The following is a 27217-nucleotide window of genomic DNA, read 5'->3' on the forward strand; positions in this document are numbered from 1 at the left end:
CCCGCAGGCCCCGCCCCATTCCCACGCGGCCTGCGCTGCCGGAAGTGGCGGCGCGGTCGGGACCTGCCGGGTAGCATGGCGGGCGCGCGGGGCGCGGGGCGTGCAGCGGCGACGGGGGCGCGGCCCGGGAAGCGGCCGCGGGGGCCGGAGGCGGAGCCGGAGCCGGAGCCAGAGGAGGTGACAGGGGGAGCGGGTCCGAGCGGCGGGGTCGGGCGGCGGGGCCCGGGGCCGCACGTGGTGGCTCGTCGGCCCACCGCGAGGCCACCCGGCGCGCGGCGGGCCTGGGAATGTGAGGAAGAAGGGGTCGTCTGTCCTGTGCGGCCTTGGGAGGGAGCACCCCTTGCGCAGGGGGCGGCTGGAGGGGGAGGCGGAGTAGGGAGCGAAGGGCAGGAGAGGTGGCATCCTGTGCGGCAGCCCCGAAGCCCCTTGGATTGTGCATCTTACCATCGCACAGATCTGCGCTCGCACCCCCAGTGAGTACGTATTTACGCACTGCTGGCACGTCAGGCATATTCTAAAAATGAGGGAAGATAGGAGATTGAAAGAACCCAGGGCTTACCGCCTTGGACATGTTTTTAAGTGGACGCACGGCCACGCCGGCTGTGGATGGCAGTTCGTCTGGGCCGTAGAAAGTCCTGGCAGCACGTGCGGCTCAGCCCTTCTCCGCGGACTCTCCTCCATGCTGTTCGCCTGCGGGCCAGCAGCTCTACACAAAGTGCAGGCTGCCCAGTTAGGTGAGAGAGTTGTAAACTATTGAAAAACAGTGAAATTCAGGATTCTGTACTCAGAAGTTTCCTAGAAGTCTACAATTTCTTGTTCGTTTTTAAAAGGCAGTGACGGGGTTCACGCACTGTGCATTGTGTCCTGTAGAGTTAGGGGTGAGATGGTATCTGGTAAGCAGGGCTCTGCTCAGAATAACCTGGGGCCCTTCCCGAGGAGGGGATGAGTGGGCATATACTTGTTTTTAAGTCGGATTTGTATCATTTTTGTCACTGTTCAGCCCACCTTTACAATTTACTGATCAACTGTTGGTCTCAATCTAGTTGGATACGGAGGCTTCTCTTTCAGAGAGAAAAGCCCCTCCATCGTCCTGTTCCTCTGCTGGCCCCAGCTTCTGCCCAGTGCCCTCATAGCTCTGGAGTTTGCCAGCGTGGGATGCGGAGGATGGAGAGCCTGGGTTGGAAATTTGATGGGAACTGAACTCTAAGAAAGAGATGTTGTCCTTGAACAGCCCTTCCCTTGTGAGATGCAAGAAATTCAGTGTCCCTTCCAAGGGCAGGTGGCCATGCTGTCAGTGGAGGTGGACAGTGAGGAAGGTTCCACCCGGGTTGGGTGATGGTTTTGGTGGAGGTAGAGGCTTGTGACCTGAGGGCTTTGGCCTTGGAGGCTGGCCACACAGGGCCATGGGTCATCAGGGTGGCCTGGGGGTGTGGCCATCATCAACACTGTGCTCCTTGCAGCTCTCTCTCGCCTGTGCTCCTGCTCCCAGCCTCCAGGATGGCAGTGACTCTGGCCTGTCTGAAAGTGAGGAGAGTGTGTTCTCAGGTCTGGAAGATTCCGGCAGCGACAGTAGTGAGGATGACCCAGCCGAGAGCGAGGATGGGGTCAACAGTGATGAGGGCCACAGCGGAATGGAGAAGACCACTGGGCAGCAGGTGCAGGTGGGTGAGCGAGGAGCCTGCCAGTAGCCTCTCCTCTCTAGATGAAGATGGCCAGGAAAGAAAGTGACCGCCAGGTCTTAGGCTCTCTGGGGGGCTGTTCCCACACTGCTTTCTCCCAAGTTTCCTTGGGAACCCCAAGGCCCACATCCCTCCTCTGATGCACCTGTGGGCACATTTGGGGCCAAATGGAATACTTGGTTAGAGCTGGAGTGCTCTGAGCTCTTGGGGGTTGTTTTTCAACCACAGTGATGTGCTCTGTTCTCAGGAACTCCAAAAATCCACATGCCTGGGCCTCTTCAGGTGATTCTGAGGTCACCTCTCCATGAAACTCAGCCCACTTGCAGTTGTAGGCTGGGTTTCCTGGGGGCAAAGCCTGAGGTGGGGATTCATGTGCAAGGGACTGCCTGGTGGGGAGCTCACAGGATACACAGGAGGGAGCCACCCGAACACCTGAGCCTGATCCCAGGGAGCCTGGCTGGCTGAGGCTTTGGCCTTGTACCTGTCCCCGTGATAATGGGGAAGGGTGCACTTCCCCCTTGTCTTAAGTGAGAAAAATGAGAGAAAAGCTTAATTTAACTAAAATACAGTATTTGCTCTTTGGAACGTTTTATTTATTTACTTATTTATTAAAAGATTTTATTTATTTGACAGAGAGAGGGAGAGAGACAGCGAGAGAGGGAACACAAGCAGGAGGAGCAGGAGAGGGAGAAGCAGGCTTCCCAAGGAGCAGGGAGCCCGATGTGGGGCTCGATCCCAGGACCCTGGGACCATGACCTGAGCCGAAGGCAGACACTTAACCACCTGAGCCCCCCGGGCACCCCTGGAATGTTTTATTTTTTTTTATTTTTTATTTTTTAAAGATTTTATTTATTTATTTATTAGAGAGAGAGAGAGAAACAGCATGAGAGGGGAGAGGGTCAGAGGGAGAAGCAGGCTCCCTGCCGAGCCAGGAGCCCGATGTGGGACTCGATCCTGGGACTCCAGGATCATGACCTGAGCCGAAGGCAGTTGCTTAACCAACTGAGCCACCCAGGAACCCACCCCTGGAATGTTTTAGAAAGTAGTTCATAACTATTTGTATTTCCAGTGGGTCTGGTGTTCTGAAGGTTATGACCTTAAATCATACAGAAATCTAGTCCCATAATAGAAACCAAAAAGCCATGCTTGTTTGATCTGTTTCCTAGGAAGAAAGGATTTAAAGTCAGATTTAAACCTTTTTTTTCTTTTTTTAAAGATTATTTATTTGAGAAAGAGCAGGGAGGAGGAGCAGAGGGAGAAGCAGACTCCCTGCTGAGCAGGGAGCCCTATGCAGGACTTGATCCCAGGACCCTGGGACCACGACCGGAGCTGAAGGCAGACACTTAACGACTGAGCCACCCAGGTGCCCAGATTCAAACCTTCTACCCATTCAAGCTTTAGTCATAATGCCGGTGTGCATAGAGAGATGATGTGTGAACTGTATTGACTGTGGTTTGTAGGATGATGGTCAACTGAGCTGTTTTTCCTCCTTTTTTTAAACTTTTTAAAGTTATACAAAGGTATACAAACTATACCTTGTATAGTTTGTTTCAACCTATAGTTTGTGTCAACCTTCAGGTGACCTCAGAATCACCTGAAGAGGCCCAGGCATGTGGATTTTTGGAGTTCCTGAGAACAGAGCACATAACTGTGGTTGAAACAAACTATACCTTGTTCCCTCTCTCGCTGTCTCTCTCTCTCTCTCTGTCAAATAAATAAAATCTTTTAATAAATAAATAAGTAAATAAAACATTCCAAAGAGCAAATACTGCATTTTAGTTAAATTAAGCTTTTCTCTCATTTTTCTCACTTAAGACAAGGGGGAAGTGCACCCTTCCCCATTATCACGGGGGCAGGTACAAGGCCAAAGGTATACAAACCTTTGGTTTAGTTATACAAGGTATACAAACTGTACCTTCCTTGACAAAAATTAAATTTTTCATCAACACTACTCAGTAAAGAGTGGAAGTTCTTCCTCAAGACCAATGCTCCAATTGGTGACCACTGCTAATAATCATCTTTCCACGTCATTTTTTCCTTTTGCAATTAAGGATCCACACATTTATTTATTTATTTATTTTTAAGTAGGCTCCACGAGACGCCTGGGTGGCTCAGTCGGTGAAGCATCTGCCTTCAGCTCAGGTCATGGTCCCAGGGTCCTGGGATCGAGCCGGCTCCCTGCTCAGCGGGAAGCCTGCTTCTCCCTCTCCCACTCCCCCTGCTTGTGCTCGCTTGCTCTCTCTGACCAATAAATAAAATCTTTAAAATAAATAAATAAATAAAAATAAAATAAATAAAGTAGGCTCCACGCCCAGCATGGAGCCCGAGGCAGAGCTTAAACTCATGACTGTGAGATCAAGACTTGAACCAAGATCAAGAGTCACTTAACAACTGAGCCACCAAGGCGCCTCTGATTTTTTTAATTTTAAAAAGGGGGTTTTATTCTTTTTTATAAATAAAATTTTTTAAATAATTTTTAAATTAATTTTTTATAGAGTGTGAGCGTGTATGTGCCTGTGAGTATGTATGTGCACATGAGCGGGAGGGGCAGAGAGAGACTCTTAAGCAGTTTCCCTTCTGGGTGTGGAGCCCCATAAGGGGCTTGATCCCATGACCCTGAGATCATGGCCTGAGCCGAATTCAGGAGCTGGATGCTCAACCAACTGAGTCACCTAGGTGCCCCTAAAAATAATTTTTAAAAATTAAATCACTTTTGGGGCATCTGGCTGACTTGGTAGGTAAAGCATGTGACTCTTGATCTCTGGGTCATGAGTTCAAGCCCTGTGTTGGGCATGGAGCCTACTTAAAAAAAAGTTTAATAACTTTTTAAATGAAAATTTTCTATTTGTGGTGCCTGGGTGTGTCTGTCGGTTAAGCTCCGGCTCTTCATTTTGGCTCAGGTCCTGATCTCAGGGTCATGGGGGCAAGCCCTGTGCTGGGCGTGGAGCCTGCTTAAGAGTCTCTCCCTCTCCCTCTGCCCCTCCGCCACTTAAAAAAAAGTCTTTTTTTTTTAAGATTTAATTTATTTATTTGACAGAGAGAGACACAGTGAGAGCAGGAACACAAGCAGGGGGAGTGGGAGAGGGAGAAGCAGGCTCCCCACTGAGCAGGGAGCCCGATGCGGGGTTCGATCCCAGGACCCTGGGACCATGACCTGAGCCGAAGGCAGACGCTTAACGACTGAGCCACCCAGGCGCCCCCTTTAAAGAATTTCTACTTAAATTCTGTAAACTAGGTAAAGTGTGCCAGTATTTCAAGCGCTAGCGCGCGGAGCCTGGTGGGAGGGGCACTCGTTGTGGGCGTGGCCACGCTCGCTCCCTCTGAGCGGCTGCGCAGGCGCCCCTCGCCTGGGCTCTCCGTCAGACTCCTGCCAGCCAAGCCGCGTGTTCTCTGCAAGGCCACCTTCCCGGGTCTGCTTGCTGCTCCATTCAGCCGGGACTGAAGCCCTCCGTTCTCCAGAAGGAGGGGGCAGCCTTCAGTCCCGGGAAGCTGGCTCTGGCCACCTGGATGGGGCCAGTTCTCAGAGGCGAGTGAGGCTGTCTCTGGCTCCACAGCAGCCTGACCTGCGCCCCGGCTCGAAGCCAGGACCGCGGCCGCTCCGGTGTGCGCTGTGCGGGGCAGCGTCAGTGTGTCAGCCCCCGGGCTCCTCCCGTTGCACACCCAGGCTCCGAGCCCTGTCTCCTGTGGGTCATCCTGGACATGAGCCCCACAAGTCATGAGGGGTTCTGAGTTCCGCGCACCACCCGGGGTTGCCACCGCAGGATCCTGCCCTGCTTGGGTGTTCACGTCTCTGGCTTTATTGTGCTTTAATTGAGGGGTACCGGTGGCCCCTGTTGGAATATTTTGTGTTCTGAAGCACGGTTGTCATTTTACCAGGGTTGAACTTCTCCAGGCCAAGAGGGAGGATTGAGTTGGAGGGAGGGTGTTCTCAGTCCTTGCTGGAAACCCCCCGTCTCTCCTGCTCCCCCAGAGCCATCGCACTCCGCCGTTTGGTTGAGCTGGCTCCCCGCCCTACCTCTTCTCACACGCACTCTTTGGATGGTCTGAGCCTGTTTCTAGCGTGCAGCCTCGTAGCTGGAAACCGGGCCAGCAGCCACTGCCACTTCCTGCGCGTTCTCCTGTCTTCCCACCGTCCCGGCTGGCTTGGCTGTCCGGGAGTAGTCCCCACGGCAGCCCTGTCATCCTCTGTCACTGGGCCCTGAAGCCAGTCCAGGGTGCTTACATGCAGCACTTCCCTGCCATATTGGGGGTTCTGCGGGGTCACGGCCCTCTTGGGGGTCTGCTGCCGCTGGTGGGTTGTCACATGTCACAGCATGGAGGATTCTGTCGAGATGTTCTGCCACCGGGGTGGGTGAGCCAGCAAACCAAGGCCCCCTCCACTGAGCAGCTTCTAGAACGAGTGTCTCCCAGACCCGCGTCAGCAGTGTCTCCAGCTTGTGCTTGTCACCAGCTACCCCAGCTCTGCAGCAGAAAGCCCCCAGAGATCTTAGGCTCCTGGCCTCAGCCACCTGTATGGTCTTGCAAACAGTGGTCTTAGGGGAGCTACTTCTGCAAGTGGAAGTGCTAATTTCCCCGGGACCCACTTTGGCTTCTGTGGCCACAGAAAATGCCCAGCTACTTTTCCTCCCATTCCTGTGCCTCCTCTCTGGGGCCTGGTTCTTACCAGGCTGCCAACCGGCACCACGCTACGGGGCTTTCCCCTAACCTCTCGGCCACTGTTTGCTCCTGCCACTGTTCCTTCCGCATTCTGTCCCCCTTAACCTGTGTCAAGGCTTCCACCACTTCCAGGGATCGGCGAGCCACCCCCCGGCTCCCAGCCACCCTGCTGCACACGCCCGAAGGGCATCCCGCCTCCCCGTGGGGACTGCGTGCTGGCGTCAGGGATGCACGGCCTGAGGCTGAAGCCAGCAGGGGGTGGTGCTGCTCACGGTCCAGCTCTGCGGCCTAGAGGGGGATGCACCCGGCCCAGGCACTCCAGGCAGCTGAGTGACCTCTACAAGACGGAGCCGGAGGGTTTGCCTTCCTGTTCCGGGAGGAACGGGGCTGATAGGTCATTGTCGGGGACCCTGCCCCACAAGTCATGGGTTCCAGGTATGTCTGCCACAGGCCATCCCAGGCTGGCCGTGAATATCCTGCTGAAGCCATCCAGGGGTGAGAACGGATGGCGGGTGATCACTGGCACGTTCCAGGGGGACTGCCCCGAGTCTCCACCTTCCTTTCCCATGGGGAGGGATGGGGTTACGTGGCCCAGGTGCTCAGGGTCACCCTGGGGAGACATGGCCCGCTTAGGTGCCAGGCTGTCCTGGGCACCACTGTATGTGAGCTCCTCCTCCACTTCCTCTTGGGTCTTTGGAGGCGATTCAGACACATCCACCACTTTCTTTTTCGGGGTTGTGTGGGATTACGTGACAAGCATGGCAGGATACAGCAAAGTGATCGCTGGGGAGCTCCTGAGGGTCGTCCCTCCCACTGTCCTGCCTCCTGCCCCTGCATAAGGGTGAGGACTGTGCCTGGGTCTGTCTAGGGTGTTCTTTGCACATCCAGGCTCCCGTTTGTGCCATGCCTGATGGCTTCCTGACTTCTGTCTTCTGCTCTTCCCCCTGGCTCTGAGAGCTGTCCTCACCACTTGGTGTCCACGGTGCGTGGGGGCCGCCCCGGTGGGTGGGCAGTGCTCCTGGAGTCCCGTGGCGTATGCTCGTTCTCACATGTGCAAGCAGTTCTTGGGAGGCATTCCCAGAAGCATCTCTGGGTCAAAGGCCAGAGCATTTTTAGTGGAAGGGAAGTGCTACGTAGCACTCATGACAGCCACCTCAGTCACCAATTTTCCGTACCCGCCGAGACCATGTGTGCTTAAGAGTCTTTGTTTTTCCTGCTCTGACAAATGGAAGAGGTGGTTTCGTGTTGCTTTATGGTATTTTCTTACATCACATTACAAAGGGGCGTGTTCTGTACCGAGAATGCCTCAAACGGGAGGTTTTCCTTGCTGTCATGTCTCAAAGGTCGGCTCGGCAGGCTGCACTTCATTCTCCTCGAGTGGGTCGGAGAAGGCCACGTAGACCCTTGGTGTGTGCCGCTTCTGAACTTGGGCCTCTCTGCCCAGCTGGGCCTGCAACCCCCTCCCCGCTCCCTGCTCCCGGGGGCTCTAGCTCAAGGCGGGAGTGGACCCCAGGAAATACCCCCAAGTCCTCTCCCAGGGGGCCGGCAGGTCCTTATGGGGAAGGAATATTAGGAAGGAATAGCTGTCTCCGTCGATTCTTTTCTTTTTAATCTCTCGTCCTAGAACTTTCTCCTGACCCCCTTTGTTCCCTGACCCTCAGTTTCCTTCCCCTGATCTCAGAAGTTCCTTTGGTCGGCGTCCCTTGGTGGGAGCAGCCGTGCATTTGCCCGTAGGGGTCAGGACTGCCAAGGTCCTTGCCGTTCCGCTGGGCTGAGGTGTCCCGTCTGTGGCGCCAGGCGCCATCTTGGCTCTCCTTGTCCCCCTTATCTGTTGTCCTGTAACTGAGTAGCCGCATGCTTAGCGGCGGGACAGTAACTCATGTTCTCACTGGTTCTGGGAGTCGGGGACGCAGGCGGGCTGATGTACTTTCAGGGTGCTGGCAGGGGCTGGAGGAGCTCAAGGGAGGAAGAGCACTGTATTTGGGGGGCTAGCAGGTGCTCAGGAGGGTGGGGCCATGGGGTCCCCATCTTCCTCCGCGGAGGTCTTGTCTGGGGGCTCAGGGCACTTGCAGGGAGGTCCATGGCTGCAGGCTGCCCGCAACTGGCAGATTTGCTTGTTTGTTTTGACGCGTGTAGTTTTGGGCACGGGGTACTGCTATTCTCCACTGGAGAGACGTCTTCTCATGTCCGCTCACTCCATTTGCCTCCACTTAGGGCACCCACCCCTGTCTCCGGGTCCTCTCAGGACTGGCTGCCTGCTCACTTGTCCTGGTGCTCCACGACCTTGTTGACCTGAGTCCCTGTTTACCAGGCTGGTCTCCTGGGGCACACTTTGCGGCCCCTGCCCCTTACACTGTGCCCCAGCCACAGAGCCCTCTGCATATACCTCCCCAAAGGAGGCTGGAGAGGAGCTGTGCCCCCCGCACTGCTGCGCTGCCGGCGCCCCTCCTGCCTTCACCCTCAGGCAACGGTTGGGGGCGGGAATCGACCTTAGAGGGGAGTCTCCTTAGGCTCCCCTGTCCCTGCACACCCACTCGCGCCCCACCTGTGCTTCCCGCTCACTAGGGCCTCTCAATGGGCGGGAGGGTCCTCACTTCCCTGCATCCTCTGAGGGGCCCAGGCCGCGGTGGTGCTGCCCACACTGGGGTCCAGGCGTGGGCACTGGTGGAGTGTGATGTGGGTGCTGTGGCTTGTGGGGTGCCACAAGGGGGGCACTCCCAGGTAGTCTCACCAGCTGGTTAACAGAGCTCACCTCAGCTGAGAAGTGCCTGGGGACCACTGGGAGAGCTAAGGACGCGAGCCAGCTGCCCAGGTGGGATTGGTTCCCGTGGGGGCAGGCAGGCTGCCGTTCCACCACAGTCCATCCCAATGCCTTGAGCATCAGACAGCCATTTTACAGCACCATCATTTCTGGGCATCAGTGTTCAGGTAGGGTGAGGTGGTGTCATGTCTGGGGTGACCCACAGCCGCCTTCAGCTGGGTCCCACCTGAGAATTAGGCTGCGCACTCGGAACACGTCACCTTTTCCTGTGCCCCTGCAGGGTTCTGCTATGTTCTGCTCTAGGACAGTCATCATTCATCACACCTCATGTTTTGGGGCTCAGGTGAGGGTCCTAAGGAAGAACAGATGGGGTCTTTTTACTCATCTGTCCAGGCTGGGACACGGTTGGCACTTGCTGGGCTTGTCCTCATCCAAAGGGCTCAGGGCTCCAGGGGCACAGCTGCAGACTTGGAGTTCACACATTGTTGGTCTGGGCTGCTTTCCTTGGATAGGTGAGCCTGCCAGAAACCCACCCAGATTGCGGGGGTGGGGGAGGGGGCATATAGCCTCTGCCCTCAGTGGGAGGAAAGTCAAAGATTTGTAGCCATGGTTTGAAACAGCAACAGTCTGGGGCATCCAGGTGATTCAGTTGCTCAAGTGTCCCAACTCTGTTTTGGCTCAGGTCAGAATCTCAGGGTCGTGAGATGGAGTCCCACATTGGGCTCCACACGCAGTTCAGACTCTGCTTAAGACTCTTTCTCCTGGGGCACCTGGGTGGCTCAGCCAATGAAGCATCTGTCTTCGGCTGAGGTGATGATCCCAGGGTCCTGGGATCCAGCTCTGCATCGGGCTCCCTGCTCGGTCTCCTCCTCCCTCTCCCTCTGCCCCACATGCATGTGCGCACACTCTCTCTCTCTATTCCCCCCTCCCTTCCTCTGCCCCTCCCTCATATCACATGTGCGCTCTCTCTCTCTCAAATAAAGAAATATTTAAGGGGTTTATTTATTTGACAGAGCAAGAGAGAGACCACGAGCTGGGGGGAAGAGGAAGAAGCAGGCTCCCCGCTGAGCATGAGCCTGATGCAGGGCTAGATTCCAGGACCCTGGGATCATGACCTGAACTGAAGGCAGATGCTTCACTGACTGAGCCACCCAGGTGTCCCCAAGTAAAGAAATTTAAAAGAAAATAATGAAACAGCCGTATTCTTGCCACTGTGTACATAATGCCCCCCCCCTTATCCTATTGCCACGCCCAGCCCGAAGGGCTCGTGTGAATCAAGCCTGGAGCTGGTGCTAGTCCTGGGCCTCGTCTCCACACAGCTGTTTGTGGTGGTGGCATCGAGTCCCATTAAACTCATCTGTTGTAAATGGGGAGGCGGGGAGCACAGAGTAGTCTCTGCTGTAAGCAGCCATTTCCTTGTACAAGGCCGGCTCAGGCTCCCAGCCCTCCAGCGAGTCACCTGCCTTTTCCCTCAGGAACGAGGGGGAGTTTCAGTTTGTGTTGTCCCTGGTCTTTTCGGGCCCAGTGGTGTATACTCTTTAGAAACTGTGCGTGTCTGCTCGGTATCAGTCTGCGTCTCTTGTCAGATGAGCTGCGTGCGCAGAGCTCACTGATACTTGCCGTTTGGGGTCCCGGGCTCCCCGAAGAGGCTTAGCAGCACTGCTGGCCGCTCTGCGGGGTCTGCGGCAGGCCAGCAGCTCCGTGGACTCTCATTCGTGCTCATTCGTGTGTTTGTGCCACACCCCAGATCCCTGAGAACGCATGTTAGCGGCCGCAGTCTGGATTTGACCTTTGCTCCCAGGTGTCAGGGACGCACACAAGCCTGGCGCACCTCCCGCGGACCTTCAGGGTGTGGGGGCCGCTGTTCCCCTGCTGCCCTCTGCATCTCTCACCCCACTGGAAGGCCGTGCAGGGAGCCAAGTTCCAGCCTGGCCGCCCTCGTCTGAGTCACCGCGGGGGCTGTCGGGGTCCGGCTTGCGTGAAAAGCTGGAGGAGCCGAGCTGTCACGTGCCAGGTGGCGGTGGCAGTGGGGTGTGGCTGGGCTGGGTCTGATGCTGGTCACCAGGGGGTCCCTAGCAGTTGCGATGCCATCGAGGCAGAGCCCCCTGGGGGCCCCTGCTTTGGTCCTCATGGTGTTAATTATGGTCTTGGGGTGGGCAGAGAAACAAGATGTGTTCCCCTTGTGTTTCACGTTCTCTTTAAGTTTTCCTCTTTTTAAATGCCCAGTGCCCAACCACGGCAAGTGTGTCCACAAGTGTGTGCACAGGTGTTGTGTGCACAGGTGTGTCCACAGGTGTGCGCCGCTCCCTGAGCCTCCCCTGGTTCCTGCAGCCGGGCCGTGCCTGTACTCTGCTGCCCCCTGGCGGCACCCGTGTCCCCTGCAGCGGCACTTCTGGAGGGAGACCAAGGAGGGCTGGGGGGCCAGCTCTTTTGTGTGGGAACTTGCAGCCCCACTGCTGGGGGGCCCCCTCCTTGTCGGGGGGCCTGCCTGTCTCTGGCTCCCTGCTCCTCCATGCTGTCCCCGGGGGCCGGCCACACCCAGCACGGGGCGAGGTGGGGTGTACTGGAGGATGAGGGGCCGTGACATCTCCTGCTGGGACCCCGTGACCGTGGCCTGAGGCACAGGTGGCGTGGGACTCTCCGGAGCTTAGTGCTGGTGGAGAGCATTGGGTGGGCTGGTGCCGTGGGCAGCTGTGGAGTCTGGCCGGAGGCCGGCACCGTGGATCCGTCGGCCCTGGCCTGGCGTCAGGGCGCTTGCTGAGGAGACTTGTTGCCTGGCCCTGGGCCTGGGGCAGGTGTGTCCACTGGTCGCTGCTGTGGGCAAGGATGGAGGAGAGCTTTGAGTCCTGGTCAGGGCTTGCCCTCCTCGCCCCCCACCCACACCCTGCACCCATCAGGCTGTGCTGACCCACTTTCAGTGGGCAGGGCTCCCACAGTGTGTGCAGCATGGGGAGCGGGGGTGGGGGAGACATGGAAACCGAATCCCGCCGTGTTCCTGGCCTGGAAAAAAACTTAGTCTCCCACCCTCCTTATACTGAGGGAAAAAACAGGCGAGAGGAAGAGCCACCTCACAGGCCTTTGGCTCCTGCCCGGTCAGGGGGAGTGGGGCTCTGGCGGGGGTGCCTCGCTCGGGGGCCCCTGCTCCCGAGTACTTTACTGCGCCCAGGAGTGAGAGGTAGGGCTGTTTTCCCCATCAGTCCCGGTTCCGGTACACCCGATTCCCCCACCCTGTGAGGGAAGAATCTGTTTTCCAGGTTAGGGTGTGAATGTTCAGGGGCACCCACTCCCTGACCTGGTGGGTTGGGGTTGGCCTGGGGGGCTGTGTCCTCCCGGCATTCTGTAGGTTAGGGGTGCCTCTCTGGGCCCTTGGCTGACTGGGCTGAGTGTGGCTCTCAGCTGCTGCAGACACCTTGGCCTCCTGGGGGAGAGGGTCCTGCCACAGTGGCTGACAGCAGGTGCCACACGCCCTCCAGAGGGCCCGGCCCAGGTGTGGGCCCTGCCCTGCCCTTACTTGCTGCCACAAAGTGGCCACCCCCACTTTGCTCCCTGACCCTAGCCTCTCCTAGGCCTGGCAGGGCTGGGTATGGGCCGTTGGGCCAGGAGCCCTGCAGCCAGTTTTCTTCATTAGAGGGTGCGGGGGCGGCTGAGCCCTCAGCTGGTGGCTTCCTTGCTGAGTGTTCCTGTTCCCATCTGGTACAGGTGTCAGCCCTTCCCTGGGGTCCTTCCTTGGAGCTAGCACACGGCGATGAATCTGGCCCTTGACAGAGGATCTCAGGTGGGGTCCAAGAGGCCCACGGAGACCTGGGGTGTCACTGGTCTTGTCTTAAGGCCCAGGGCCAGGCTGGAGCTGCTTAGAGATTGGGGGCGGCGGGAAGCTTGGCCTCAGCATCGGCAGGAGGGACAGTTTGTTCTTCCTGAGCCGCCACCATCAAGGAGGGGGCAGGGGACTGCGGGCGTGGGCGCTGCCCGGGGTCAGAGGGCGTGCGTGTCCTGACATCCCCATTGTCCCCTCTGTCTTTCAGGCTGGGACCCCTTCCCCAAGGACAGAGGCGGCGAGCGTGCAGGGCCGTGAAGAGTATGCAGAGGACAGCTCTGACGAGGAGGTGGGGGTGCCTTCCACGAGGGGGGGTCCTTCCCCAGCCGGGCTGTGCTGCCCTGGGCGCAGAGGGTCCGGAAGGGCAGTCGCGGGGTCGGGGGTACATGTCTCCCGGGCTGTGTGTCACTGCTTGGGAAGGAACTGGGGGGGACGGGACATGGGGAACCCCCGGGTGTATCTGTGGGGCAGCCAGCTGATACTGGGGTCCCTCGTGCTCTGTGGAGGCTGCGCTCGTGCTCTCGGTGGGCACAGAGAGGCTGGGGCGGGGCTGGCCTGTGCTGGGCCCCCGGGGTGACAGACGCAAGCAGCATCACCTGGCAGCCTCGTGCAGGAGGTGGGTGGCCTCTGGGTGATCTGCCCCTTCCCTCCCTGGTGTCCTCGAGGTGTGGACTGATGTGGGCCTCAGTGAATCCCGGCTGCCCCCTCAAGTTCAGGGTCTGAAGGGACGAGCGTGCTGGTGGGCTAGGAGTGCCCCATCTGGCATCCAGACGCCCCAGTGTGTGGGCCAGAGGCTGTGTCTCTGCTACCTGGGCCTGCCTGCTTTGGGAGGGCTGGAAGCTAAGGAGCTCTGAGCCCCCAAGGTGGCTGTCTCCTCCTGCCCGTCCCCTCGCAGGTGTGTCCCAGCCACTGGCCGGGCTGTGGCCCCCGCGCCGTGGTGCCCGCCCGGGTGTGTGCCTCCTTGGACGGTGGGCCTCAGGGCTGCGGAAGGACGGCTGCGTGTTGGCGCGGTCCTCGCAGGGACGGTGGTCCTCCAGAGTTCTTCCTGCCGCCTGTCGGGGGCTGTCCCGGGGCCTGGGGAGGCACGCGCCCCCTCCCCTGTTCGGCCTCCACCCCCACGCTCACGCTCTCTTGGCAGCGGCTGCAGGAGCCTTGGCTGCCCGCCCGATCTGGTCTCTGTGCGTTCAGAGAACAGAGACAAAACAAAATAAATTGGTTTCCTGGCCGGAGCAGCGGGCGCACACGGTGAGGGGGGGCCAGCGCAGTGCGGCTCCCTGCCTGTCTCCCCCCTCCCAGGGGCTCTGGCTGTCGGCAGCCACATCCTGTCGGCTACTTTTTTATATTTGGTATTTTGAGAAATCGATGATGGTTGTAAATGGAGTGCAGAGGCGGGGGAGGGGCCTGGGCCTGCCCACAGGGAGGCGCTCGTCCCGGCCGCCCGGCCTGGCCTGGAGCCGCAGTGGGGGCTGCGGGGGCCGCTTCCTCTGGCAATGACTATCCCATATGTCCAAGTGACAGGCGGGGGCCCTGGTGCCCGCCTTCCCGAGCTTCTGCCAGCACAGCCGGCCCGCGGCTCGAGGGGGCTCATCTTTCAGGAGCTCGCCAGGCCAACAGATGCTTCCCTGCCCTGAGCAGCACGTGTGCCTGGGGTGCTTGGGGGCATGTGGGCACCGGTTCCTTCCACCCTGACGTCGTGGGTGTCTTTGCAATCCAAGCAAAGTGCGCTGGGCTTCGGGGAAGAGGCCCCGGGGCCTGAGCGGCAAGTGGCCCCACTGGGTGCCTGGTGTGGAGCCAGGGGCTCGGAGGCCGGTCTGCCCCATGGCTTGCTGTGGTTTTTTTGGAGCCTGTGAGGGCCCACAGTCTGGGGACACCTGCGGTGTCAGGGCAGTCCATTCTCCCAGCAGTGTCCTTCGGGGTGGCCAGTGCTGTCTGGACCCCACGTAAGGCCCTGGCCAGCAGCAGAGGTGTCCTGACAGGGTTGGTGCTCCTGGGAGAGACAACCTTCCCGGACGCTGCAGCGTGGAGGCCTGAGGGGGTGGGGTGGAAGTGCCACCTGGCCTCCCTTCCCCTGGACCCTGCCCTGCCCATTCCCTGGGTCTGGATCTGAGGCCTGAGCTGGGGGATGCTGGGGGGGCTTCCGGACCCTCTGACTGCTGGCCTCTTCTGGGTCTGGCTTTGGGGAACCCCCCACCCCAGATGTTGACTGATGAGTGACACTCTACCTTCGTGGGATATGCTGAGCCCTGTTCCCATACATTTGCCCTTAGTCCCCAAATTCACATCCCAAGCTGCACTGGGGCCCAAGTCCCCTGGATGTGCTGCTGGGCCTGGCGGGGGTCCTGGAGCGGGGGGAGCCCTGAGCAGCCGCAGGCTGTGTCCACCCCACTCCGCTCCCACGGCACCGGCACCTCACAGACGTGATCTCATCCAGCCTCCGGACCCCGGGGAGGTGGGGCGGGGTGGGGGGAGGGGGCTGGCGGCCTTCACAGCCTTGGGCCCCTCTTTGTTTCAAGCAGCTGGGAGAAACTGAGGCCGGCAGTAGGTGAGAGGTGAAGGGTGGCTAAGAACTCTGGCCACCGAGGCTGGGAGGCATCCTCCCCCCGTCATCCGAGTCCCTGAACCCCTGGGCCTGACAGCCTCCTGTCCCCCGCGGGACCTCCACGGGGGTAGGGGCGGGGCTGCGGCCCTGGCCGGCTCCACGGCGCCCTGGCCTCGCGGTGACTTGGGGTCCCGCAGGGACGGGCCCAGGCCTGTCTGTATGCGGAGCCCGCCATCCCCTCTGCTCTCTCGCCAAACGGCCGTTAATGGCTTCTCCCAGCTACTGAACCGGCAGCTGCCTCCAGTGCTGGCGGCCTCCCGCTCCTCCCGGGGCCGCCGCCCCGCCCATCCTGGCCGCCCGCGCACTCGGAGCGCTTGCGTCAGCGGGAGCCTGTCGGCTCGGGTTTCGAGCTGTTTGTGGAGAGCGCCCGGCGCTCGGTCTGCTCGTGTCGGCCCTTCACCCCCACAGCCAGCCTGCGAGTCTGTCCCTTCCCGCTGGTCTGACCCACAGCCTTGCAGGTGGCCGCAGGGCGCCGTGGGCGTGACGCCTGTGACCGCAGAGTGCCCCTTGGTGCCGCGGTGGGGCTCCACCTCTGAGCCAGGCCTGCGGCGCTTGGGGCAGGAGGCATGGCCTCCTGCCGGTGCTGCACCCGCCCTGTGCTGGCCTGGTGCTTCTCCCTAGTCGGGAGAGAGGGCTCCCCCTGGGGAGGGCAGGGGAGGGGTCAGTGGGGGGGTTGCAGTGGGGGAAGCAGCTGTCCCGTATAAGGGGTGTAGTATGCGTTCTGGGACAGAGCAGGGTCCCTTGGTGCTGGGGCATGTGGGTGGTGAGGCCCCAGCCTGCTGTGTGTGCCCACTTGGAGCGTTTCCTTGGCAGTAGGAGCCCAGCCGTGCAGGGGGTGGGAGAGTGCTGGAACAGGGGCCTCCTGAGGGAGGAGGGTTTGCCCTGGGCCTGGAGGTGTGGCTGGTAGTTGGGGCAAGGGCAAGTTCTGTAGGAAGGTGGGTGAGGGATAGCGACTGCAGAGTGGGCTGGGGACCGAGGCCCCAGTCAGGGGCTGAGGTGAATCCTCCAGAGTGAGATTCTGGAGCCCTGGGGAAGGGGCAGGGGATGGGGCAGGTGTGGAGCCCTGGGGATGGGGCAGGGGATGGGGCAGGTGTGGAGCCCTGGGGAAGGGGCAGGGGATGGGGCAGGTGTGGAGCCCTGGGGAAGGGGCAGGGGATGGGGCAGGTGTGGAGCCCTGGGGATGGGGCAGGGGATGGGGCAGGTGTGGAGGGAACGGGCAGGGGATGGGGCAGGTGTGGAGCCCTGGGGATGGGGCAGGTGTGGAGCCCTGGGGATGGGGCAGGGGATGGGGCAGGTGTGGAGCCCTGGGGATGGGGCAGGGGATGGGGCAGGTGTGGAGCCCTGGGGATGGGGCAGGGGATGGGGCAGGTGTGGAGCCCTGGGGATGGGGCAGGGGATGGGGCAGGTGTGGAGCCCTGGGGAAGGGGCAGGGGATGGGGCAGGTGTGGAGCCCTGGGGATGGGGCAGGGGATGGGGCAGGGGCAGGTGTGGCGTGCTGGGGCCAGGCCCAACTCAAGCAGCAGCAGCTCTGTGTTTGAAGTGTGTCTGTGTGTGAGACCTGTTTCAGGACAGGTCTCTTCCACTCCGCAGGGGGGCCATGAGCCTGTGCCCGCACCCTGGACTGCAGAGTCAGGGGACCCCCAGGGTGGGTGGGGGCCAGGGATCTGAGGGCCTGGGAGCTAGGGCAGCCTCGGCACACCCTCCCCTTCCCATGGACCCCACGGAGGGTGGACTTGCTACCTCCGAGCCATGGAGGGATTGGTGGGGGGGCCAAGCAGTGGTCTCAGAGGGGTCCTGGGCCAGCACACATGTGAGGCTCCGGTGGGCCTGGCTGGCGGCACTTCTGAGAGGGATGGACAGAGGCAGGTGGTGGTGTCTGGGCCGGCTGCTGCAGAGGTGCCCTGCTACCTGAGTCAGCAAGGGAAATGGCGGTCTGATGGAGGAGGTTGGGGAAGGCGGCTCCGAGCTCCCCACTTGGTCCCCCTGGCGCATCCAGCTGGTTCATGGCCTCTGCTTTTGGCCCGGTCCCCTGCTGGGGTCTCCTCACCTGGCTTTGGCCTGTGAGGCAGGAAGAGGCCAAGTAGGACCTGGCTTTCTCCCCTCTGGTCCGTGAACCAGGACTCATCCTGCTGGAACCTTCTTTGGGTTCAGATGCAGCAGGTGAGCCTGGGGCACATGGCCCAGCCTCCCCCTGCCCTGTATTGTGGCAGAGATTAAACACAGTGGAGGAGCAAGGAGAGGCTGAGGCTCAGGAAGGCTGAGCGGCACTCAGAGACAGGCGGGAGCTTCGTGCAGGGGGCTGAGCGAACACTGCCGGCATTGTAATCGGAGAGGGGCAAGGGAAAAGAGAGAGCCTGAGCGAGGGCGGCTGACCCCACGCTCCCAGGGGACAGGTGGGAGAGAGGCAGAATGAGGAGAGAGTGAAGGATTCCAGAGGTGGGCCGGCTTCCTCCCTCGCAGACAGACACGGGAGGGAGGTGGGCAGCGGGCCAGCGCCGTACCTGCAGTTCCAATCTGCGGTCCTGACAGCTGCAGCCACTTTGGGGAGGGGGAGGGGAGGGGCTCATCGAGAGCGGAAAAATCCCAGCCGACACATCAGCCAGTTGTTGCTTGCTGCTTATGTCCGGTGCAGTCTGGGGGGCGGGGGACCCCTGCTGGCCCCATCCCAGAGGCTTGTCCTTGGGGCAGAGTGGCCCCCCCCAGGAGAGCATGGGGGGGGTGTCTGTGTCCTCAGCCCACACCTCCAAGCTCGGCGCCTGACCTGGAGGGGTCGGGGGGTGCTTGCCCCCACAGGGTCACATGTGCTTCCTGGCAGCCCACAGGTGCTGAGCAGGGTGGGGGCCGGCTGGCCTGTGGGCTCGGGCCGGGTGATGAATCATGTGGTGCCGCCGGCAGCTCATTCCCCAGGCCGGGGACAGGGAGCTGACAGCCGGGGCCCATCAGAGTGTTTCCAGCCCAGCTTGGCCCACAGAGGCGGCGGCGGCTGGCCCAGGGCGCGGGCCCGGCCCCTCCTTTCCAGCTGCCTCTGGGGTGCACACACGGGGGAGCCCTGGGTCTTTGTCCCTCCTGGTGGAAGGCAAGGCCAGCATTCTGGGAAGGAAGCAGGGCCTGCAGTGGGCAGGGAGCACCTGCCACCCCCAGCCCAGCGGCTGTGAGGAGCCGAGTGGACTCAAGTGGGGCCGCCGGGCTCGGGCCAGCCCGCCACCCCCAGTCTGGTTTGAATTTCTGGAGCAGTGGAGGGTGACGGAGTGCTCCTCCCCCGCCCCCTCCGCTCCCTCCTGTTGGCTGGCGGGCCAGGCCCTCACCGCCGCCGCCGCCGTGCTGCTACCGGAGCAGCTCAGGCAGCACCGGGCCCGCTGCCCAGGCCTGAGTCGGCCAAGCTGCAGCCACTGTTGGGAGTCACAGGCCCGGCAGCGGAGAACTTGGCCCGTGCACACCGTGCCCCGATGGGCTAGGTCCCCGGGGACCATCCCAGCGGGCCCGTCCTCTCCCACCAGCCTCCCAGACTGGCAGCACGCCCTGCAGGGGTCTCCTGACACCCCCTCAGTCCTGGGGCTCCAGGGGCTGTCCCTTCCTCTGCCCTCCCCTCTGGCCTCACGCCGGACTTGCTCCCCGTTCTGTCTCCTGCCGCATTGCTCCGTGACCACAAGGTGGGTGCCCACTTAGGTGCTCGTCATCTGGGGGGGGGGCTTCGTAAGGGAGGTTTGCGTCCCCCACCCAGGCTCAGCTGTGGAAATGTGATTACAGTAGGTGAGGGGCAGGTGGGCCACAAACCCTCCCCATAGAACGTCATCCTGTAACCAGTGAGGCAGGGGAGGCAGGCACAGAGGCCCTAGGGTGCACCTGCCTCCCCTGGACACCTCCCCCAGGGCCTTCCTCAGCCCCCATCTGGACCCCCATGTCTCCGGGCAGGCGGGCGGGGTGGGGGCTTGCCCTCTCCCTCCTTCTTCTGGCCAGCTGTAGGCTCCTGCAGGATTAGGGAAAGGAAATTTGGGGTTGGGTTTCTTTCTGAATGGAACCTGCCGTGGCGTCTTTTTATCCTGTTATATTTCTATCACGTCGGACACAGCCCCCCCTCTGGCCCTTAATGGCTCTGGCTTTGAGAGTTTCCTCCAAAATTACACCACCGCTTCCTGCTTCGCAGTTCCCTGGAGCCCCTCTGTGCAGAGGAGGGGGGCAGCTCTGGCCCTGCCCTGTTGGGGTGCCCACGTGGGCCTCAGCACCTGGCCTCTCCCTGGGGGCCCAGGAGGGTGTCAGTGGGGGCCCCGGAGCCTGTGCTGAGGGCTGGGGGGGGCCAGGGCCGGCACCTGGCGCCCTCGGCCATTCCCTGCCCGGTCTGGCCGGAAGTCAGGCTGCTGGCCTGCCTGACCAGCAGGGGGTGTGGGGGGGGATGGGGTGGTGGCTCACAGAGGGCTGCCCCCTGCCTTTCTTCTGTGCTGTGCCAGCAGAGCTCAAGCCGCTAAACCGTAATTGTCACCTGCAGGATTTTAATGGTCAGCCAGCTGTGCACAGCTCGGGGAGGGGGCCTGAAATTGCCCTCCTCACGAGCAGGTGGGGCCTTTGGAGGAGCTGGGTGGGGCATAGTGGTAGGCAGCCAGGGTTCCTTCCTTCCCGTGTGAGCAGTGCTGCAGAGGGCTGAGCGCAGGGCCGGGGGGCAGGGGTCATGGAGCTCCTCTCCTCTTACAGCTCGTAGGGGAGGGGGAGCCAGGGCACCCCAGCAGGGGTGGGACCCATAGCCCTGTTTGGGGGCCCAGGGGTGAATGCAGGTGGCTGCCATCTGGCTTGCACCCTTAGGCCCACCCAGGCTTGGAAACCTGCTGTGCCGGGCAGCGCCCCTCACTCCACCTCCCCCAGGCGTCCGCTTCTTGGGTCTCTGGGCAAAGACTGACGCCCCGAGGCTTGGCATGATCGTGCTGTGAGCTCTGCCCTCCTCACCCCTTCAGGGACGCCTGGGTGCCGGGCAGGCCCTTGGAGAGGACACCGGACTGGCCGGTCCCCTGCTGCATGGCAGTGGGCTCCCTCTGTCCTTTCCTGTCCCTCACCGGTCTCCTTCAGCCCCCAGGCCAGGAGGAGGTGCCTCACTCTGCCTCAGGCCTGGGAGGGGTAGCCCAGCCCCTGGAGGGTGGAGGCCTTCCCTGAGAACTGGTGCCTCTGGCCCAGGGAGCACCAAAGGTGGGAGCAGTGAGCTCGGAGAGAGCACCATGAGGGCTGGGCTCAGGCTGGATTCTGAACCGTTCAAGAGAACTGTGTGCTTCCACGGTTGGACGATACTGTTTTGTTTTTAATTATACAAAGTTTCCAGACTTTATATTATCATATCAAAGACACAAGATGCCAGCACGCAGTGACCAGAAGAAAACCCAGGTAGGAAGCCAGCACAGAAGGTTCCGGTGGGCCTGGGCCCGTTGGGCCAGTGCAGAGTCCTGCACACTTGTCTGTCCATCGGCCCCACTGTAGCCGGAGGCAGGGCTGGCTTGCTGGGCGTCCACAGGAGGCCTGTGCCCGAGTCAGGTCCACGGGGGCTCTCTGTGGATAGCCCAGCGGCGTCCGCCTCTAACTCCGAATCGTGGTCTTTCTGTCTCGGTCCTTGCTCTGCAGAGGGGAGGGGGCAGTGTCAGGGCCTGGCCACAGACCCAGTGCCAGCCCGCGCCTCCGGGCTTCCCCACTGGGTGCTGTCTCAGATGGTGGGTGCTGAAAGCACCCCCTTCCACGCTCACCCCAGCTTCCCCATGCAGTTTGGGGAGGAGAGTACACTGCTGCACAGCCGAAATTGTAAAATTAAATTTCCCAGATGTTCAGGCCCCAGGAGCTCACGCGTGCTGTCTGGAGAGGAAATGGGGATCGGGGAAAGCCGCGCCGCATTTTCTCCCTGCTCACCCTGCTTTTCCGGTGCCACCAAGCACGGCAGGGGCTGTAAATCACAGCCGGCCAGCGCTCCCGCAACGTGGCCCTCTCCCCCAGCCCCCACATCTCCCGCCAGCCTCCTGTCTGCAGAGCCCACAGCCGCCCGGGGTCTGAGTGGGCAGCCCTGGGGTCTTGGGCCAGGGCCACAGGAGGGCTAGCAGGTGCCTGATAGGCCTGGGGCTGGTGGCAGGGGCTCTGACAGGGCAAACAGATGGGGGTGGGGTGGGGGAGTCCCCTTCCTTTGGGGACAGGGTGGGGGGGGCCAGAGTTTCTTGAACCAATCCTGGTCTCGTCCCCCAGCCTCTTCCAGTTTGGTGTCTTCCCTGCTTCCCAGACTCCCACGTAGCCCTGGCTGGCCCTGTTTGGTCCCCATGGGCACCTGTGTCCCTGGGGACTCGAGGGGAGAAGGCCCAAGGAAGGCCCAGCCCTGCCTGCTCCAGCTGGGCCTTCTTATGCTCCTCCCTTCCTGGACCCCTGGGCGCACCGGATCACAGGTGCTGCTGGTGGGGGGGGGGTGCTCTGCCGGCCTCTGGCCCTGTTCTCTGCCCAGCAGGTGTGGGTAGCTGGGGTGGTATGGAGGCAGAGGCCGCCACATCCTCCTCGCCTCTTTTCCGTGGATGCCCCGTGGGTGACACTCACCAACTTTCTCTGGTTGCTGAGGCAGAAGGTACAGATCTGTTTGGGCTGGGCGTTCTCGCCGTCGCGGGTGGGGGGCGGTGGGGGCGGCGGCGGGGGACTGCCCGGGCGCGCCGCGTGGAAGAAGGCAGGCCCCGAGTGGCACGGCTGCCCGTCGCCGCAGGCCTCGCCCACCAGCAGCACGTTGCCCAGGTGCGAGATGTAGCTGGAGGCCAGGCGCAGCGTCTCGATCTTGGAGAGCTTGCGGTCGGCCGGCTCCGTGGGGATGAGCGTGCGCAGCGCCGTGAAGGCCGTGTTCACGCTATTGGTGCGGTCCCGCTCGCGCGCGTTCGCTGTGTGCCGCTGCCGGGGCTCTCGGCCCGGCCGCCCACCGGGCCCCGGGGCGCCGCCCCCCGCCCGCCTGCCCCCGGCCCGCCTCCGGGTGCCCTGGAGGCCGCAGCGCGCTGCGTGCACGCGGCAGGGCTTCTCGTCGGAGCCCGAACTCTCGCTGCCGCGGTCCTCGTCCTCCGACAGCGGGCTCACCTCGGGGTACAGGTAGCGGCCGGGCGGCGCCGAGCGCAGCATGGCGAAGGACATGGGGCCGGCGGGCGCGCCGTCAGCTCCGCCTTGCACAGCGCATGCCGCCCGCCGCGCGGCCGCCCGGGGGCCGGGGAGGCGCGGGTCTCGGTGGCCCGCGGTGGCGGCTGCGGCGCCGCGCGCACGTGTGCGTCCCGGGCTGGAAGAGGGGCCGCGGGCCGGGCCTTTATAGTGGCGGCGGCCCCTCCCCCGCGCCGGCCCGCCCTCCTCCCCGCCTCCCAGCCCCCGGAGGCCGCACAGAGCAGGGGCCCTCGTCCCTCTGCCTTCCCGCGCCACGCTGAAGGAGCCTGCAGCATCTCGCTGTCTCTGGGGGCTGTGGGGAAGTGGGAATCCCCTTCTGCGGGGGTACCGGGGCTGTGCAGCCCTCTCCCTCTGCCTCCGCAGGGGGCAGGAGGGTCAAGTGGGACCCGTGACCCAGGCAGGTCTTCTCCCCCAGCGTGAGCAAGTTAACTCAGATGCCCTGGCGCTGGTGCCGGGCCACACCCTGTTTGTCTCTCTCTCTCTGTCTCTCTCTCCTGTGTACACTTGGGCCTTTTGTGCCAGGCAGAGTGGGGAGGGGGTACAGAGCCCTGGGGGGCTGGAGTTCACTCCACTGTCCAAGGCTGCCCCCCACCCCGAGTTGTGCTTGGGGTCCCCGGGTGGCACAGCCTCCTGGCGTCAGCCATACCCTCCAGCTCTGGTACAAGCTGCACTCTCTGCCTGTACCCCTGCTCTGGAGCAGCCTCCCCATTCCCTTGTTGCATGATCCAGGGTCTGTCCAATTCAGGGGTGGCCCCCCACTCCTGTGCAGAGAAGGAAGGGCAGGGGCACAGGGGTGTCCCCAAAGGACGGGCTTGCTGGGAGTATGAAAGTTGGCAGGACTGGGGCAGGCAGGTGCAGATGGGCAGAGCCCAGGGGGTCCTGTGCTCCTGCAAGGGGCCCTCGGGCTCCCCGCTGTGCTCAGTCTCATCTGGGCCCCTCCCCCTGTGGCCACTGTTCAGGAAGCGGCCGCCTGGGCAGCAGTCTCTGTGCTGGGCGGAGGGAGGGTGGTGGCTGGCCGGGGCCTCGACCAGGAATGTGTGTCCAGGAATGTGGCTGCTCTGGGGTGGGGGGCAGGACCAGGGAGGGCTGAGGGGGGTCCTCGAATGCCTGCAGGGCAGAACGCAGCGGCTTCTACGTCCCCTTGGAGTGGGTTGGCGGGGTCTTCCCTGAGTCCCTGCCTGTGACTACCCATTTTTGCCTAAGGCCCCACCAGGGGAGGGAGCCCATGGGCGATGAGGTCACCCTTGTCTGTGGCTGCCCAGAGTCCTGGCCAAGGAATCCAGGGGGGAGGCTCTGGGGTTGGCACCACTTCAGTGGAAAATGTGAAGGTACAGCTCCGGCGCTTCTGAGGGCCAGTTGGGGGGGGGGGATGGGGGACAGCACCGGCCGCCGTGCCACGTCACACCCCAGGGAGAGGGCACGTCTCAGGGTGCCCTGGTCCCGTCCCACCAGCCTCGAGGCCCATCCCTTTGCTCTCGCTGGTTCCCCCTGCCCTTGCCTGTGACTCTTGGGGAGCTTGGAGGGAGGGGCGGGCATGGTGGGTGCCCGATGCTGACACGCTGGCTTGCTGCCCCAGGACATCCGGAACACGGTGGGCAATGTGCCCCTGGAGTGGTACGATGACTTCCCCCACGTGGGCTATGATCTGGATGGCAGGCGCATCTACAAGCCCCTGCGGACCCGTGATGAGCTGGACCAGTTTCTGGACAAGATGGACAACCCTGATTACTGGTGAGCAGGCTTGGATGGGGCCAGTGGGGGGGGGGCGGGGCGGGGGGGGGGGCTTCGAGCTTGGCTCTGATGGGCGGCCGGCCCCAGGCGCACAGTGCAGGACCGGATGACAGGGCATGATGTGCGGCTGACCGACGAGCAGGTGGCCCTGGTGCGGCGGCTGCAGCGGGGCCAGTTTGGGGACGAGAGCTTCGATCCGTACGAGGTAGGTGGCAGCAGCTCGCCCTGGGTGTGGGGGTCAGCTGCAGGGTCCCGGCCCACACGTCTGCTTGTGCTCCCAGCCGGCTGTGGACTTCTTCAGTGGAGACCTGATGATCCACCCAGTGACCAACCGACCCGCCGACAAGCGCAGCTTCATCCCGTCCCTGGTGGAGAAGGAGAAGGTAGGCGCCGTCTACGGTCCGGAGTTCGCTCCCACGTCCCCACGCGCACTGACCTGCCCTGTCCTTGCAGGTCTCTCGCATGGTGCACGCCATCAAGATGGGCTGGATCCAGCCTCACCGGCCCCGGGACCGCACCCCTAGCTTCTATGACCTCTGGGCGCAGGAGGACCCTGACGCTGTGCTGGGCCGGCACAAGATGCACGTGCCTGCGCCCAAGCTGGCCCTGCCCGGCCATGCAGAGTCCTACAACCCGCCTCCCGAGTACCTGCCCAGTGAAGAGGAGGTGGGCCTTGCACTGCGGTGGGGGTCTGGGCCCCCGTTGCTGGCCCCGAGGCCCCCAGCTCACCCCTGTCTCCGCAGCGCCTGGCGTGGCAGCAGCAGGAGCTGGGCGAGAGGAAGCTCAACTTCTTGCCGCGCAAGTTCCCCAGCCTGCGGGCCGTGCCCGCGTATGGCCGCTTCATCCAGGAGCGTTTCGAGCGCTGCCTCGACCTCTATCTGTGCCCGCGGCAGCGCAAGATGAGGGTGTGTTGCGGGGGGAAGCAGTGCGCCGGGGGGGGGGGGTGGTGCGCACAGGACATGGGGTAGGGTGACCTCGAGCTCACCTGTCCCAGGTGAATGTGGACCCCGAAGACCTCATCCCGAAACTGCCCCGGCCGCGGGACCTGCAGCCTTTCCCCACATGTCAGGCCCTGGTAAGCAGGTGGGGGGGAACCCCTGGTGGGGGGGAGCCTCTGGGTGGGGGTCTGTCGCCTCACTGCCTCTCCTCTGTAGGTCTACAGGGGCCACAGCGACCTTGTCCGTTGCCTTAGTGTCTCCCCGGATGGCCAGTGGCTAGCTTCAGGTGAGCCTGGGGTGGGGGCATTCCCAGCTTGGGTGGGGGGACTGCTGGGCGGGGGGGGGGGGTTGCCGCAGCTGGTGAGGGCCTTGTTTGCTGCGTCCAGGCTCTGATGATGGCTCGGTGCGGCTCTGGGAGGTGGTCACTGCCCGCTGCATGAGGACCGTGCCTGTGGGCGGTGTGGTGAGGAGCGTTGCCTGGAACCCCCACCCCACCATCTGCCTGGTGGCCGTGGCAGTGTAAGTGGGCAGCCCGGGGGGTGCTAGGGGCCGCGGGTGCAGACCTGAGCCTGAGGGGCTGCGTGTCACTCTGGCCCGCAGAGAGGACTCGGTGCTGCTACTGAACCCGGCCCTGGGGGACCGGCTGGTGGTGAGCGGCACGGACCAGCTGCTGAGTGCCTTCGTCCCGCCCGAGGAGCCTGCGGTGCAGCCCGCCCGCTGGCTGGAGGCCTCAGAGGACGAGCGCCAGGGGGGCCTGAGGCTGCGCATCTGCCATGGGAAGGTGTGGGGGGCTGCTGGGGGGTGTGGGTTAGGATGGAGAGGGGCAGGGGAGGGCCCAGCTAAGCCAGTGTTGCCTCCTGCAGCCGGTGACACAGGTGACTTGGCACGGGCGCGGGGACTACATGGCCGTGGTGCTGGCCGCCGCGGGCCACACGCAGGTGCTGATCCACCAGCTGAGCCGGCACCGCAGCCAGAGCCCCTTCCGCCGTAGCCACGGACAGGTGCAGCGGGTGGCCTTCCACCCCCTGCGACCCTTCCTGCTGGTGGCTTCCCAGCGCAGCGTCCGCCTTTATCACCTACTGCGCCAGGAGCTCACCAAGAAGCTAAGACCAAACTGCAAGTGGGTGTCCAGCCTGGCAGTGCACCCTGCAGGTGAGGGCGGGCGGGCGCAGGGGAGTGTGCACCCTGCGGGGGAGGGCGGGCGGGCGCAGGGGAGTGTGCACCCCGCAGGTTCCCACCACCCCGTCTGTCCCCAGGGGACAATGTCATCTGCGGCAGCTATGACAGCAAGCTCGTGTGGTTCGACCTGGACCTTTCCTGTGAGCCGTACAGGGTGCTGAGGTGAGTGGCGGTGGGGGTGCGGGTGCCGGCGGGACCTCCCCTGCCCTCCCCTGCCCTCACCCAGCCCCTGCCCTCCAGGCACCACAAGAAGGCCCTCAGGGCCGTGGCCTTCCACACCCGGTACCCACTGTTCGCATCCGGCTCCGACGACGGCAGCATCATCGTCTGCCACGGGATGGTGTACAAGTGAGTGCTGAGCCGCGTGCGCCCTGCCCGGGGGGGGGGGGGGGGGGGGTCCTGCCCCCGGCCTGAGTCCCTTTGCTCCCCTCCCCCACAGCGACCTGCTGCAGAACCCGCTGCTCGTGCCGGTGAAGGTGCTGCGGGGACACGTGCTGACCCGAGACCTGGGGGTCCTGGACGTGGCCTTCCACCCCACCCAGCCATGGGTCTTCTCCTCGGGGGCCGACGGCACCGTCCGCCTCTTCACCTAGGCCGCCCGGGGTCCGCGGGGGCGGGGGCGGGGGCGGGGGCGGCGCATGCGTGCTCACGACCCTCAATACAGGTGTTCCCCGCCCACTGCCGGCGTGACCTTGATTCGGGGTTCTTGACCAGCGGCCCTGC

General features: G+C 62.6%; 2 protein-coding genes across 4 annotated transcripts; one reads left to right on the plus strand and one right to left on the minus strand.

Annotated features, from left to right (window-relative positions):
- The first annotated feature begins 46 nt into the window (after positions 1-46).
- Positions 47-27127, plus strand: BOP1 (BOP1 ribosomal biogenesis factor). Of its 3 annotated transcripts, XM_028093624.2 has the most exons (16): positions 47-177; positions 1461-1661; positions 13119-13199; positions 24223-24377; positions 24465-24582; positions 24659-24760; positions 24831-25043; positions 25121-25282; positions 25372-25452; positions 25532-25601; positions 25702-25834; positions 25916-26096; positions 26179-26467; positions 26572-26656; positions 26735-26842; positions 26934-27127. In XM_028093624.2, exons 1-16 carry the CDS (start codon positions 76-78, stop codon positions 27085-27087), a joined length of 2235 nt encoding a protein of 744 aa, XP_027949425.1. In that variant the 5' UTR covers positions 47-75; the 3' UTR covers positions 27088-27127. The 3 variants fall into 3 exon arrangements, with proteins under 3 accessions (XP_027949425.1, XP_027949426.1, XP_087878825.1); XM_028093625.2 differs by lacking the exon at positions 13119-13199; XM_088022699.1 differs by lacking the exon at positions 1461-1661.
- Positions 20865-22625, minus strand: SCX (scleraxis bHLH transcription factor). The gene is made up of 2 exons (XM_028093627.2): positions 22053-22625; positions 20865-21101 (listed from the first exon to the last, which is right to left on the minus strand). The coding sequence occupies exons 1-2, from the start codon at positions 22623-22625 to the stop codon at positions 21063-21065; spliced, it is 612 nt and encodes a 203-aa protein (XP_027949428.1). The 3' UTR covers positions 20865-21062.
- Positions 27128-27217: the final 90 nt, after the last annotated feature.

Source organism: Eumetopias jubatus, unplaced genomic scaffold (genome assembly GCF_037043125.1).
Source record: "Eumetopias jubatus isolate StellerSeaLion01/CBP00866 unplaced genomic scaffold, mEumJub1_p1.0 scaffold_4, whole genome shotgun sequence".
Taxonomy (NCBI): Eukaryota; Metazoa; Chordata; class Mammalia; order Carnivora; family Otariidae; genus Eumetopias; species Eumetopias jubatus.

Coding starts and splice junctions, on each gene's coding strand:
- BOP1 (XM_028093624.2), top strand. CDS start 76: ATGGCGGGCGCGCGGGGCGCGGGGCGTGCAGCGGCGACGGGGGCGCGG. Junction 178..1,460: donor CGGAGCCGGAGCCAGAGGAG/GTGACAGGGGGA, acceptor TGCTCCTTGCAG/CTCTCTCTCGCCTGTGCTCC. Junction 26,657..26,734: donor GAGCCGTACAGGGTGCTGAG/GTGAGTGGCGGT, acceptor CCTGCCCTCCAG/GCACCACAAGAAGGCCCTCA.
- SCX (XM_028093627.2), bottom strand. CDS start 22,625: ATGTCCTTCGCCATGCTGCGCTCGGCGCCGCCCGGCCGCTACCTGTAC. Junction 21,102..22,052: donor TCAGCAACCAGAGAAAGTTG/GTGAGTGTCACC, acceptor TCCCCTCTGCAG/AGCAAGGACCGAGACAGAAA.